We start from the raw sequence: 15,519 nt of genomic DNA, 5'->3' as shown, positions 1-15,519 counted from the left end.
TTATTGTGTTACTTAGGAATTTAAAAGGTTTGTTCAGATTCAACAAAGTCACCCAGTCAGTGGTATACCACTAATGCCTGTGTTCTGCAAAGGTAAAATGACTGTTTTTTGTCAATGGAGTCTCATATAGCATACACTTAAACTAATATGGTTGTTTTTAGGTGGCTAAAATAAGTTTTGTTGCTGCCCCTGTCCACAGCAGAACACTCCTTAGCTTCCCTGCCGATTCTCCCGTCTGCTTCAAACTCATACAACCCAACGTGATAATTTGAGAATGTGTGTGGGATTCTTGTGTTGTATTTCTGGCAAGAGATCATAATTTTAACCAAAATCTTTTTAGCTTACAAAACCAACGTTTAAGGTTTGTACATAGCGCATGATAATGAATTTTAATTTTACAGCCCAATCTTTAATTCAACGTTAAAACTCTGACAGAGAAAGCTTGTAGAGAAGTGCTCACAGTCTACGAGCTGAACATGTTCCATCTTCGCTGCATTGGTTTGGGAAACATACTCACCAATATATACATGTTGTGCCACTGCCATTTCAGTCAAACAGTTTATTCTGCATTATGTACAGATCATCCTATTAAAACTCTTTATACAGTATGTACACATTCAAATAAATCAGTATGTTACAAACGCCTGCAGTGGCAACACAAGAAAGATGAAGGTTCAAGAAAAAGAAAGCCAGAGCAGTTGATCTCCCTTGATTTGAATTGACTGGATGCTGACGCTGATCCAGGTGCTGTATGTAACATGTTGATGTGGTGAACAGGACCACCTTAGTACGAAAGAAAGCTGAATTAAACCAAAAATCAAAGTGCAGGCAAAGACCTCACCGACAGCAAAACTACCAAACACAAATCCAAACACTGTCTCGCTCACATCGACCAAATAACTGATATTCCTCATCGTCTGATTAAACTGACGCTAAACACCTGCAGTGTTCTTATTGCAGTAGTCATTCTGGGGGAGTAAAGAGTGGTGAAAACAAACAAAAAGAAGTCGTGCTATTGCTTTCTGAAACAGTCCAGATAAGCGGTAACTGATCATCGCGTCTCCAAGTAGCCTGAGTCCAACTCGACACAGTTTGAAACCTGAGCCTGTGGAAGGCGAGAGCCACGACAGAAGAGAGGCGATGAAGAACCGAAGCGACGACCAGTCAACTCAGAGTTTCTGTTGGTCTGGAGCAATACGTCCGAGTCAGAGTGCGTGGATCAGTTGTCCGGAGGGGGTGGAGATGATGGGGACGATGTCTCAAGCTTACGGAGGCGGCGGCGCCTCAGCTCAGCAGCGTTGGGCTCTCCGTCCTCCTCCCCAACCCCCGCCGCTCCTTCGTCCGACTCTTCTTTTCTTTCCGTGTCCGAGGCTGCAGAAGTAGAGTCAGCTGGCTGAGTGGACACTGTCGCTCCGTTAACCTGCTCAGCTGCATTCAGAAGAAAAATAGATTTTTAAAAAAAATGTATTTAAAGGATAACTTAAGTATTTTCCATCCTGGACTCTATTTGCTAAGGCTGCCCCTCGAAAGTCGTAGATTTGAATCATCAGTCTGAGACAGTCGACTACGATTTCTCCAAGTCAAGCAGCTGTTTTTTTCTGTGCAGTACGCTTCTGGAGATGTTTTGGTCCCCAGATTTTGCTGCAGAGTGAGTGCTCTTGACTTTCAGGCTAGTCTTTGATACAGGGAGGCGCAGACTTGCGGGCAGTAGCACAGAGGAGGAGAGAGAAGAGACCTTCTGCTTAGAGGTGGTGAATTTAAAGCTTATAGTAACTTCATACAACAGTCTCTGGCTCTTGTTTGATAGCTAGTGTCAGCAAAAAGTGTCAGGCAGTATCTGAAGACACTCTTGATAGTGGAGCGGTTGAAGGTCACCAACAGCTTTTCGTTCAAATACCGAAGTTAGCCTTTAACTGACTGTCTCCATAATGAATGTGAACTGTCAGTTTACTTACAGCTGGAGGAATCCCTCTCCTGGCTGGGACTGTCCGTGCTGCTGCCAGCTGTAGGAGGTGAAGCTGTGCTGTTTGTCTCGCTGGCTGCTCCAGAGCCGCCTTCAGCCCGAGGAGGACTGTGGAGAACACAGCAGCAGAGCAAAAAAGATGCATTCAACTGGAAATTTCATTTTAGGTCATCTACAAGCTTTCCTGTTTCTATCTTTTTAAACTGGTAAATCCCGATTGTATATCTCACTTTAGTAAAACCACTCACTCATCTTATTAGGAAATACTGCCACAGCATCAGAAGGCTAACTGCATTAAAAGACCAATTCAAGCCTCATTTGTCCAAATTAGGAAATATGCAATTTAAGTTAAAGAAGACTCAGTTACGTGAGTGTGGCGACGGTGCTGAGGTAGTGGTGGATGTTGAGCATGGCAGCGTCCAGCAGGGTGTGGATGTTCTGGAGACACTGGAGCCTGGCCTCCAGGCCCCGCCGGCCCTCCGCCTCCAGTTCCCTCAGCTCCTCCTCTGAGAGCCGCGACAGAGACGGAGGAGGAGGAGGCATCGATGACACTGGAGGGGAGGAGAGGCATTAACACAGACCAGTCCAGGTAAAACAACGTCAACATGGCTACAAACCACCGATGGGGCCCCTAGCTAACTCAGCAAATAATGAACATACATTTGAGGAATATTTAAGTAACAGGTTAGCAAAATTTTAAGCTCCACTGGTTTTATTCGCTATTGTTCAGATTGTCAATCCAACAGATCTGTTGCATTTTGACAAACAAAAAAAAAAAAGTTGTACATGTTCCTGGAACTTTCACATAGTATGACCAGAAAGTATGTTGCTATGGTAAACAGCACTTCCTTAAACAAAGGCTGAACAGAGAAGTAAGATGATATTATCAAATACATGACTCACACACAAATCTAAAATTGCGCATTTCCTTTTTTTCCTGTTCTCATAGAGGACCAACTAAACAGTCATCTTAATCAAAGGGTTCGTACAGACAGGGGCAAGTCAGATTCAAGCACTCAAGTACTTTTTCAAGCACTCATTTTGATTTTCAATGATGAAATTGTTCTCTCCAAAAGCACCTATTGCAAGACCATTGTGCAAATTCCTAAACAGAGTGAACACGTCCCACAAGATCCTGAAATAACTTATTATTAACATTCAGGCATGTGGTTGGCAAAAGACAAAAAAGCAAGAAAATAAACATGGGGCAGAGCATAGCAAGACAGCCCCCTGAACTGATCTAATGAAACTCATACCGAACTAGAAAATAATTACAAGCTGGCTGTTCTTGACTTCCTTGTTAAAAATATTTTTAAGACATTTTTAAAAGATCCTCACGTTCTCTCTGTTGTTGCTGGCTGGCTGGTTACTGTCCTTTAACATTATCCCCATTCCTGGCAGTCACCATGTAATTCATTTCACAAAATAATTTATTATTCCTTTAGGCACCTTAACATTTTGAAACCTGGGCAAACTGACTTGATTTCTTTTTTTAAACTGGTAAGAAGGCAATGTGAAATAAACAACCCCAAAATGAGCAAGAAATTGGTAAAAAGTAAAAGTTTTAGAGATTTTTCACTAGCTTTAAAAAAATTACTTTTCCAAATTAATATTTTTTTGCAAATTGTGGGACATTTCTCCGTAATATGCAAGTTAAAAAAAACAACACAGATTTGCTTTGGGCTCAAGTGTTTAAATATTTGTGTGACAGGTGTCCAAGCGCAAAACAGTAAAAGTGAAGTTTGTGCAGGTTTCACAGGATGAAGCACCTTGTATGAGCCCTGGTATCAAGCCACTGAGCGCATGCAGACAGAACAGAGTGTTTGCTCTTACCAAAGGGCGGAGGTGGTGGCATGGGCAGCCATGGTGCAGTGGGGAAGGGAGGAGGGGGGAAGGAGAAGGGGAAGCCTGGGAGTGCTGATCCTGGAGCAGCAGCACCTGCAGCAGCATCTGCAGTCGACGAAGTCGGCTGGCTGGAACCTGATGAAACAAGCATTACATTTTGGGTAAAGGTCAAACTGAACCAACTGTCAAAGATACTTTGGGTTTTGATTTTCTTTTATTTCTATTTTGCTGAGTGGCTGATTTTTGCAGGTCAGGTGGGCAGTAGTTATCCTTACCTGCTGCCTGTGCAGCCTCGGTGCTGCTCTGAGGAGCATCGGCAGCACCAGGAGCTGCAGCTGCCGCAGCAGGAGGAGGCACTGCGGGGAAAGGGCCCCAGAAGGGGAAGACACCAGGAGGAAAGCCAGGTAACATGCCTGGAGCCACTGGAAAGGAAATGGAACAAAAGAGGTGCTTACTAATGCTGGAAATATCTATTTAGCAAAGGATATTTAAAAACACAATTCATACTCTCTGCAGAGTCACCGGTGATATTTCTTGCTAATTCAACAAGAAAAGTGAAAAACATATTGAGCCAAGATTTTTGGACTTAAAGCCACTAAAGGTGGAATCTAAAAATGCCAGACTTCAAGGCTGAGTGTCCGATAGATATACTCCTAAATATTGACAAAAAGATTTTCATGTTATTGCAAATGCATATCGGTTCCAAATATTGGTTATCAGTCTCATTAACTACTAATAATCGATATCAGTATCGGCCCTGAAAAACCAGTATCAGTCTACCCTTAAACACAGGTGCACCTGTGAAGTCCAAATTTTGAGGAATTTCACACATTTTGTGGTGTGTAACTGAAAAGTAATATAATGAGTTGTGTAACAAACTACTGTTGGCACGAGTAATAAGTATAGTAACAATATTTTTCAGAAGTGTAACCTGTAAGGAATAATAAATCACATTTTTTGAGTCATGAGCTCAACACTGGCCCCAGTGCGCTGCCAGCACTTTCACGCCAGAAAATTAAAATGCTACATGGACTCTCAGCCTATGACTGGATTATTTTTACAAGGACTGTCTCATTTTTCCTCAAACAAACACTTGGTTTTGTTAAGGTCACCAAGAATTCCACGTATAGCGGCTTTAAACCCATGAATGCAAATGTAGAATGTAGAGTAGATATGCCAGGAACACCGTGTCTGTGGAACAGGTAAATGTTCTCTCAGGCGTTGGAATGTTCAGTGTTGCACAAGTTGTTTCAGAGGCGTTTTGCTGCTCTGGTTTTCTCTTGTATAGTTTTTACAGCTGAGGGCACCCACATGACATGGGCTCTGTCTGCTCTGCCAAAAAATCTGGGCGTAGCTCGGGGTCATGAGGTGCTGACAGAAGCAGGAATACAGAGGTTGTGTTCATGTGTACCGATTTTGACTCTTACCGTTGGCAGGTGGGGCTGCGGGGGCGTTGGCTGGGGCTGCAGGAGCAGGAGGCGGGGCCTGAGCCGGGGCTGGAGTCTGATTGTTATTAGAAGCACGCAGTACGTCCATGCGACAGGTTGGGCAGGTCTGCTGCCTCTGGAACCAGGAGCGCAAGCAGCTGTGGGGATGAAAGCACAGCAACAACATTAGAAGTACTGTAAGAACAAACACATAGCAACATGTATACACACTGCAGGGTTTCTTGTTTGAAGTCCTGTTTATTATTTAAATACAGGAACTGTGTGTGCCATCAGTTACTGCCGATGCGGATTATATTCCATATACACTGTTTTGTCTGTTTGCAGACTAGAATCCTCCCTGCTGAGTCAGAGCGATGACCACAGGACTTACCTGGAGTGGAAAATGTGATTACAAGGTAGTTTCTTTGCTCCGGTGACCATTTCCTCTCGACAGATGATACAGACGTTGTCAGAGGCCTGCAGATCTTCAGGAGTAGCATCAGGGTACCTGCAAGTAGGCAAACATTAGAGGAGAAATCGGTTAAAAAAAGAATTTGGCCAAATACCTTGTTAGCTTAGCTTGTATTCAAGCGTGTACAACATTCCTACATAAATCCGCTGCTTGTAAATATCCCCAATTAAAGAATACCAGCATCACTGAACTGTCCTGATGAATAACATATCACTTAGCCATCAAACTAACATATAAATCAATAACAAAAATGCTCTGGGAAATAATGATTTTCACAAACACAATACGGCACAATCAGGAAAGGCTGAACATAACTCACAGTGTGTTCATATTGCGGATGGCTCTCCGAGACATGATAGCATCTGTTACAGCTTTCTTGAACTGCCTGAGGGGAAAAAGGAAAACGATACCAAACTCAAAACATGCCTTAAATATTAATTCAATAGAGAAACCCAGTAATGAGTCCTAGAACCCGGAAATCCGTTAGCATTTCAGGACCTTCTGTCCCCTCGTCTCATACTCAGTGGGTTTTTTGAATGTGTTTTTGGTTAGAGGGCTGAAATAAGGTCTGTGGTTTGGACAAGCTTAAGGGACTTTAGATGGGACAATATTTAGATGTCTGGGAGGCAAATGAATGAAACCTTGGACAGCGGATGAATGACCTGCGATACTCCACCTACGATTGTATTCTTTGCTTTAATTGGTTAAGTTAGGGAGAGAGGAGAAGGACTGGCTAATGCTAGGGTAAGAACCAGAGTAAGACAAGGTAAGGTGGGCCATTCCTTCATTATTAGGATCCACCAAGGCTGTTTAAAAGAGGCTGGGACACGACCTTTGACCCAGTGGGAGATATTAGGCGTGACACATGTGCAGTGTAACTAGCTGTGATGTTGGAAATTGAAAGCAGACAGTGCTAGACATAAAGGGGCGGTGTCCGCACAGGTGCTCTTTGGATGCGCTATTTTTAGCCTCCTCCGGTGTGCTCGGCTTGACAGAACTTTTAGGTACACTCAAACTGATGGTGGCCGATATACAGCAGAGCATTTGCAGACAGAAAGCGTTTGTTTTGTCTTTTACAGAGTTCCCACACATTTTCATCAACAAAACTTTTCCATGACTTTTTAAGGACCAATATTACTTTTCACTTTTTTCCTCACCAAACTTGCCATGCTTTTTGTTTTTTAGCATATCAGATTTAACTCTTTCCAAATATAATTTTAGCTCACTGGCATACATGAAGTAAGAGACGATTCAAGGGGAGAAAAATGGAGGATCATGCATGATGGTAATCTAAACGTTGTCACATATCAACGTAAATTACAGTTACATTACACCAACTCACTGCAGAAAATACATTTTCTGTTATGTTACATCACATAAAAGGTTATCGACGAGAGAGTAATGTAACTATTTCCCTGCTTTTTCCCTCTATGATAATACACCAGCTATTGAGCATTTCAGCAACTTCAGACCAGCTTTCACTGCACGTGTTGCACAAGACCGTGACTTCTCTTTTGACCCTTCTTAGGATTCATAAATTTGAGAATTCTACCTCTGGTTGTTATAAGTCAAAAAAGTGAAAGTAACAAACATAACAAAGCATCTGACCATCACACAGCTGCTCACCTCATAGCCAGATACATGGGCCGGATGGCAAACAGAGGGAAGGTGTGGACCTTGATCATGATGGTCATGAAGGCGATGTAGAGGAGCACTTTGATAAAACCTGGAATCAATACAACAGCCTGTATTTGAGTATAATGGCAGCCGCTTTGTCTTGAATTGTACACACAAACCAGCTACACTGCATTCTTAACCCGGGGCTAAAAGGACACAGAGTGAAAAGCCCAACTGCCTAAAAAACAAGACCGCACAGAAAAAAACAAATATTCCAGCATCTTATTTTGAACTCAGGCTGAACACAGTACCTGTGAAGAGCTCAGTGTAGAGCATATAGACGGCCTTGTTGTCCCAGGGATTCTCACTCTGCAGGTCAATAGTGTGCAGAAGATACTTAATGAAGGTGGTCAGGACCATGGTCAGCAGGATGGCGTACTGAAGGGCACACAGAGGGGACATATCCTACTGAGAACATTTGTGTCCTTTACTGCTTGTAGTAAATATATATTGTAGTATATATATTAGAGTTAAGTGTTATCTGTTGCAACCATGTGGAGACAAAAAAAACTATTGAAGTCTATAGTAAGAGGTTATCGTGAAGCAATGCATGTCTTTTAAAATATATCTTTAAAAATAAGATTTGGGGGTATTTTATTCCATTTTATTTTTATTGTAAATCAACAGTTCACAAGGGTGTGTTGGTGATATTTATACCACAGAAAAGAGGAAAATGTGTAGTTTTGACTTTGAGGTGAAATGTCCCTTTAAATTACAAAAGTTAGGTTAAAAGGCCCTTTTAAGGTTTAAAACAGAGATTTAGCTTCAACTGAAGCATGACATACCTCAAATCCAAACACAAGCTGGACTGAAGCTCCTCGGGTAATGATGCTGTGACAGGCATGGTTGACAAACAGGAAGTCCAGGACAGCCAGCAGTCCCATGAGAGCTGCAGGAAATAAAAAAAAAACATTGAAAAATATTTCTTAGAGGGCTTGCAGTACCTACATGCAGAAGCTAAAAGACATACAGGAAACAATAAAATTGTTTTTTGCCCAAAAAAATAACAAGTTCATTCAGTATTGAGACATGTAACTGATGGACAAAATATTTTAAAACTTTATAAGCTACCAGGCCTGATTCTGGAAATGAAAGTGCATATGGGCAGGACTTACACCTCAACTAATGATGTCTGACAAGATGAATGAATTGATTTTGTGGTTGTGTTTTGCAAATGGTGTTACAGTCTGTCAATGTCGAATATTCTAGTCGTCTGGTGCCAGGCTGCACCTGGCCTTGAGGTCAAACAGCAATGGTTTGCATAAAGTTTTATTTAGCCTGAAGACTTGTTTCATAAGTGGAGTCAACACAGCAGAAGGAGATAGAGACAGAGTCAAAGATTAAAAAAAAGCCACCACAGCAGGGTGGAAGAATGAATACTGACGTGGTGTGGTGATAGCGTGTACTTACATAACACTCTGAAATGAAAAATCCAGGATATGTTTGGACTCCGTTCCATCTGACAGAAAACACAGAAATGAATATTATATAGATGTTACTTAAAAGATATGCAGTCACTTATGTCTGTTTAATCACTGAATCATCAATTGTTACTCTGAATCATCTTTGTAAATGTGATTGCAACACTGTTACAGGAGCACAGATATGGCTTGACAATAAAATTCCAATGATTTTAAATGCCCTTTAAACTAATGTTAACCACTTAAATGCAAAATTACTGAATGAGCTGCACTTATAATACAGTTAAATAAAGAAGCTACTGTCATATATTTAAGTTGAATACAAAGCTCTTCTAGTAACATTTAACAAAATACTGTTATAAGAGAGTCAGATGAAGTACTTTTACAATTAAATTTTTAGAAGTATTAGAATTAAATAAATCAGAGCGGAAGCCATGGTGCTTTTTTTGAAGGACCCGGCTCGTGTCAAGATGGAAGTGTCAATGTTTTTGCTGTGGACTTGAAGCTTCCGGTCATGAGGATCATTCCCTGCGAGCAAACTGCAAGCTGACGCCTAATTTCCACCAGATCCGTGTGCGATCCGGCTCCGCTCCATCACGGCAGACGGAGCAAAACGATCACACACTAGTCTATGTGTTAATTGCAGATCAGATACGCAAGCCTCCTATTTTTGCCAGACGCCGGATCTCTTAGCATAAATTCCATGATACATTTAGCCAAATTTAACACAGAATAGACAGGAAATCAGACAGCGATATACCTTAAAACATCCAGTTACTTTTCAGAATAAAACACTCTGTGTTTATGTCTGATCGTATTTCACTTAACTACATCATTAAGTTAGACTGTTACCACAGCAACATTTTGATAATTAATTCATTGTAAGCTGTAAACAAACTAACAGCTCTGGTATTTGCAAACTGCAGTAGAGCTCCATGGTCGCAAAATGTGACTAAATAGTTATGGTCTGGAGCTCTGCAAAAGCCCTTCTTTGTATGTGTCTGTGAGAGGCAGAGAGCCATAGAAGTGAGTGAGATAACCAAAATGCTGGTGGCTTATAAAAATGATGTAACAATTCATACTTAATGTTCACCATATAGTCATTTTATACATCTCGCTTGAAACAAGCTGCGATACCTCGAGTACATTCGCCCACCTCTACCTCCATCCAAGCAATGCTTATATTATGACACAGTAAGGGCCCTTAACACTAAATTGTTTGACTGAATTATAAGTTGAATAATATCAAATACCATAATTTGTCTATTTCTGGTATACCACACCCCATCTGTCCCATGTTTCCTCTCTATCTTTAACAATGTCCAGCATACGGAAACAGTAGATTAAGTACACTGTGTACTGTGTAAGATCAGGAAGTTGTTTCTCTTATCACTCACAAAGTCCACCCGGTCCTCGGCCAGCCAGTGGAAGCACTTAAGGAAGAGCAGCAGTGTGAAGAGGGCGACGAAGCGAGGGGAGAAGTCATCCCTGAACACAGTGAAAGCCAGGCACGTCTCGGTCACAGCGTACCAGGAGCGCTCAATCAAATGCTGAATGCACAACACAAAGAGGACTGATTAGATACACTGTTAGACCATCACATCTAAAACTGAATGTGTGCTCTGATGAGTAACTCTACCTCCATTTCTGCAGCCCTTAGCTGTCCAAAGAACACCTTCCTCATGAACTTTCCCAGCAGAAACACCAACACAAAGGCCTGAATGTACAACACCTGAAAGCCAAAACCAAACAGAAACACAAAAGCTGATTTGTCACCAATACTGATATGGCCTTTGACAGGGCTCCTACAGTTTAAGGCAAGTTCAATTTAAGACTTTTTTAGACTTTTAATGCCTCTTCGCATAAAGTTTAAGACCAACTTTAAAATGACTAAAACTTTTTTTTTTTTTATAAATAAATGAACCAACATAAATTCAGAGTTGGGGACAATTTGACCCAAATGTATATTGGAACATATAACATGAAATGGCTATTGTGTTTTTCCCAATTTGTCATTCCACTGCCGTGAAAACAAAATAATGAGTGCTGTTGGTTCAACTGTCCTGATTTGATGCAAGAGGCATTCGGCAAATTATACATATAAAAAGAGCTTACCAATTATTTTTGAGATTTTAAAATGCAACATCATAAAAAAAAAATATTGTAAAATTCCTGCTTCCAAGCATCTTAGCATTTTTAAGACTTTCAACAGATGTTTTAAAGCATTTTAATACCAATCAAGGCCTTATTTTCAGATAACTGTAATCCTTTTTAAGGATCCGTGAGAACCCTGCTTTGACGATCACATTTAGAGATATTACTATGGGTAAAATATTAAATCAACTTCAACCAGACTTCACTTAGCCTTGCGCTTACCGCCATGCTGGGGCTGCTCTTGGTGAGGTAGACCACAGTCGGGTAGAACTGGTGTTTGAGGAGGTAAGCGTGCGCCACCACAGCCCCAGTCAGCGCCAGACTGGTGGCGGTCACCAAGGCTGCTCGCACCATTTTGGACTCAGCTACAGATACTGTGGTGGGAAACAGATGAATGGAGAAAGAAAAAAGAAGAAGGTTGGTGGAAGTGAAAACTGACTGATGGAGCGGAGCAGCATGCAAATAAAGAGGTAGCACTTCGCTGGATCATTTTGGTCAGATTATTTCTCTGCATTTTACTGAAACAGATGGGATCACATTTTTGTAATTATCTGCAAGTATATATGTAAAACGTGTGGTCACAAAGCTTTGACAGACTGGAAGTCTGCTCTGCAAACTACGTGCTCATCCATAAATAAAGAAAGCTTTTAAAAATCATTCCAGCCCGTCATTTGTACCCTCTCTCTCGGTTTATAAATGCCTCTCATCCCAAGCAAGCCTGACCTTTCAGGGTGTTAGATATAATTATGACATAAGAGGGTATATGGGCCATTAGGGTGCAGTCTCACTGAGGGTTTTTTTTATTTGCCTTCGCGCTCTAACACTATATCCACACTAGTGGTGATTATTTAGCAAAGATGTCACTGTGTAAATATTTGGGGTGAAAATCACCAGACATCCAACGATACAATATTAGCACAAAACTTGTCACAATACATTATTTTTGTTATTTTAAATGTTTTGCAATATGCTGTGTATTGTGTATTTATTGTGATTCACATGTTGTAAGTAAGTTAGTAAGTTATGTCCCCAAAGGAACACTTGGTAAACATCTGTTTTATCTACCAAGAAAAAGTTTTACTTTTTTTTTCACTTTTTAATTTTTCTTGCAGCAAAATGTATCTAGCAGACTAAAAAAAGCAATGATTTTATTGTTTTAGTAGGCTGCCAAAAGTTACAATTGCAATTACAATATTAGTAAGTTGTATTAAAAAAATCATTCACAGTTTCTGTGTATCGATAAAACATTGCCACACAAAATATCACGATACTAAGTTGTACAGACCCCCCCCCCCATGCCTAGTGAATATTTTGTCAAAGCAACAATAGTCAACCCTACAGTAATGATGCAATTTTGATATTAATGGTATTTAGTCAAAAACATCATAACATTTGATTATCTCTGTATCACCCAGTCACACAATATGATATAAACTATATGGTCCAGTGGTCTAATAATGAAATTTAGGTGGGGACAATAGAAGTTCTTCATATCTTTGTTAATTAGAAAATTTGATTTTGGATGCTGATGAGTGAATTCTGAGAAAACATGGAGAGACTGAAACTCACTAGTAAAGTTTGGCATTTTCAAAAATGACTTTGTTAGGCTAGTGACCACACCTATGTTGCTTAGTCCACTGTGTCCTATATCTCAGATAACACTGGTGTAATTTTGAGTGCAAAGTGGAAATATTACTAATGCAAAGTATTTTTTTCAAAACTTAAATTGTGGGCTCTAGTTGAAACAATGTTGTTCAAAACAAGGTGTTTGTTAGTGATTGGCGTAGGATGTTTTTTTTTTTTTTTTAATTGACCACACTTTTTCCCCAGAGCTAACTACACATAGTTAACTAAAAGAAGGCCTAACAGGTTGTTTGGGTAAAACTGGGGGGAAAAAACCTGCTAGGTCAGGGGTGTAAAAACTTTTTAGAACGAGGGCCAGATTAACTAATGTGAAAAAAGCTGGGGGCCGGCTGCTTTTGGCATGACATGAAGTGTTGAAAAAAATTCACAAGTGAAAAAGTATACAATGTTCCACCGCTCCTGAAATCGGCAGCCCTCTCTGTCGACTTAATGCTTCTTTGCTGCAGCCATGTCTGCTACATTATACATACATAACTGGTGTTAGGTGACCAGTTCAGCTTTTCTACTGCCTGTTTATGACAACTCATTAGTTTTGCGTACATAGTTCCTACCCTGAGAATGTCTACAAACTGTATGATACTCCTACCAATGTAAGGTGAATGAAAATAAATGCAAATGCAAAGTGATCTTGATTAACCAATACAACAGTGTGTTAAGCATAGAGTATATTTTTTTTTAAAAAAAAAGCCAAGAGCCAATGGGTCTGGCCATGGGGCCGAACTTTGGATATGAATATGCCAGGTGAACACAGGAGTTGAGTTTGAGAACCAAAATTTCAGTCAAATAATCCTTTTAAATTAGCAATCTGATTGACACATTTTTATGATCTTTGAGTTAAAAGATATCAAGGAAAAATATAACTTTATACAATATTATGTAGTCACTTTAGTTAAAATAACTAAACTAATATAGCATAAATCTCCAGGTCACAGCTTAAGTATTAGGTGGATATCATTAGTACTCTTTTAACAGCCCAGACAACACAGCAATGCAAGTAAAACGTTAAAACTGAAACTACTGGTTGCTTGAATTTACATCCACCTGCATAGATGCTAAGCTGACTTGGTTAGCATTGCATACATTCCCAATATTACTCCCTCCTGTGCAACATTTCTCACATTGCATGCAACATAATTAACAAGCTCATCTCTTATTTCTGTTTGACAGTAGCTACACACCAACATGCACCTTCTTGGAGAAAAAGCAGCTCTAATAGCTCGCTAACATTAAAGCTACCATGATAAAATGAGGTCTCAAAATTCCCACCCACCTTGCGAGAGCTATTCAAGAAGGATACAAACTTATGAAAGCTAATGATCTAGTTAGATACATTTCAAAAAGCTGTCTCTTCACATTAGCAGCGTTACTTTACTCCAGAGACCCCCGGTTAACTGTCACACACAGGTAATTAGGTTAGTTAGCTTGTTTTAGCTAACGCTAGCTAGCTAGCTAGCAGGTAACGTTCCAACTGTCAGGACTCTGCGGGACTCACCGACTCGATGTCTGCGGAAGACTTGCTCCTCGGTTAATTTGACGAATGTCTCTTTGCCCGATAAAATGTCTTTATTCTTATCAGCTACTCCATTTCGGCGTTTTCACGGCAGCCTCTCTATAATATTTATAATGCTCGCCCCTGTTTGACTGGCTACGTGTTTATCTTTGGCTTGCTCCTTCGGAGCCACCTCACTTCCGGCTGCTGAGGCAATTTGACGCAAGAACAATTTTCAGACACCGCTGACACACTGCCTGTTTTCTGTCAGTTACCTGGTGTGAAAAGCAATAGAGAGAGACTGTATCTTAGATATTAATTAATTCACATTTACATTCAGGCATGCATTTTCTGAGTTGTATTTGTAAATATTTAATGACGCAGCTTTTAGAAGAGTTACGGTAAATACCAAACGTGGACCAATAGGAAGTTGTCAGGCTGGTTCCTCTGTGGGAACCACAGTGCACAGGCAGCTGATGACTCCTGCACAAATATTAGCACAATATGCACAGTGTTGGGGAGTAACTAGTTACATATACCGGAGTTACGTAATTAAATTACAAAGCAAATGTAACTGTTACAGTTACTGAGAAAAATATGTAATTAAGTTGCAGTTACTTATCAAGATGTTGGCGATTACAGAGAGATTCAATTTGAATAAAATTCTTTTGGTAAAAAAGTTTATATGCTGAATAAATCACACCCTGTTGCTTTCAGTCTCTTTGCTGTGCATTACTCTCCTGGCATATTTTCAGGCAATGCATGTCAGCAAAACAAATTTGAAAGCAACATTTATGCACTTTATTGCCCTGTTTAAGACATGTTTTTTCAGAATAATAATCAAAGTCAGTCAAATGTAATGTGCTCCATTACTCTGATGTTGATGAAGTTGATGTTGATGTTGATGTTGATGAAGTAATTAATTCAGTTATGCAATTTATTATATTTTAACCAGGTAACTAGTAATCTGTAACCTATTACATTTCAAAAGTAACCTTCTCAAAACTGACGATATGCAAAAGGAAAATTTGGTTGCAAATCAGTCTGTAAAAGTGGCTAAAGAAAATATGTTTAAAGTATAATTCATTTGTCTTTTATCCAAAAACTTTTGCTCCTGTGGAGTTTCAGAACAAGAAATTTTGAATAATTTAAATTTTTGAATCTGTCTCTGATGCTGCTTACTAATAGAATTTATAATTTAATATCTGGTGGGTTATGGTTTCGTGTCTCCAAAAAAACTATTTGTTATCAATAATGTAAATGAATGGACAGCTTTAAAGGGCCAGAGTATTCATTAAAATACAAGTAGACCTTAATTTAGTAGATCAGGTGATAAATGCAGCTGGATTTGCCTCAGATTATTCAGACCTTTTATCTTTCATCCAAAGGCTTCATCACTCTTTCAATTCATCCAGCCAGATTAACCC

At 40.0% G+C, this 15,519-nt stretch overlaps 1 protein-coding gene across 1 annotated transcript; it reads right to left on the bottom strand.

Moving 5' to 3' along the window:
* Window positions 1-544: 544 nt before the first annotated feature.
* syvn1 (synovial apoptosis inhibitor 1, synoviolin) lies at window positions 545-14,293 on the bottom strand. Its single transcript, XM_042493568.2, has 16 exons — window positions 14,096-14,293; window positions 11,182-11,333; window positions 10,445-10,537; window positions 10,203-10,355; window positions 8,795-8,843; window positions 8,170-8,273; window positions 7,636-7,762; window positions 7,334-7,433; window positions 6,027-6,092; window positions 5,627-5,743; window positions 5,236-5,393; window positions 4,084-4,230; window positions 3,797-3,943; window positions 2,331-2,514; window positions 1,956-2,071; window positions 545-1,428 (listed from the first exon to the last, which is right to left on the bottom strand). The coding sequence occupies exons 2-16, from the start codon at window positions 11,311-11,313 to the stop codon at window positions 1,220-1,222; spliced, it is 1,902 nt and encodes a 633-aa protein (XP_042349502.1). The 5' UTR covers window positions 11,314-11,333; window positions 14,096-14,293; the 3' UTR covers window positions 545-1,219.
* Window positions 14,294-15,519: the final 1,226 nt, after the last annotated feature.

This window comes from Plectropomus leopardus, chromosome 8 (assembly GCF_026936395.1).
Source record: "Plectropomus leopardus strain MGB_pleo_1.0 chromosome 8, ASM2693639v1, whole genome shotgun sequence".
NCBI lineage: Eukaryota > Metazoa > Chordata > Actinopteri > Perciformes > Serranidae > Plectropomus > Plectropomus leopardus.
This window is presented reverse-complemented; position numbering and strand designations above follow the sequence as displayed.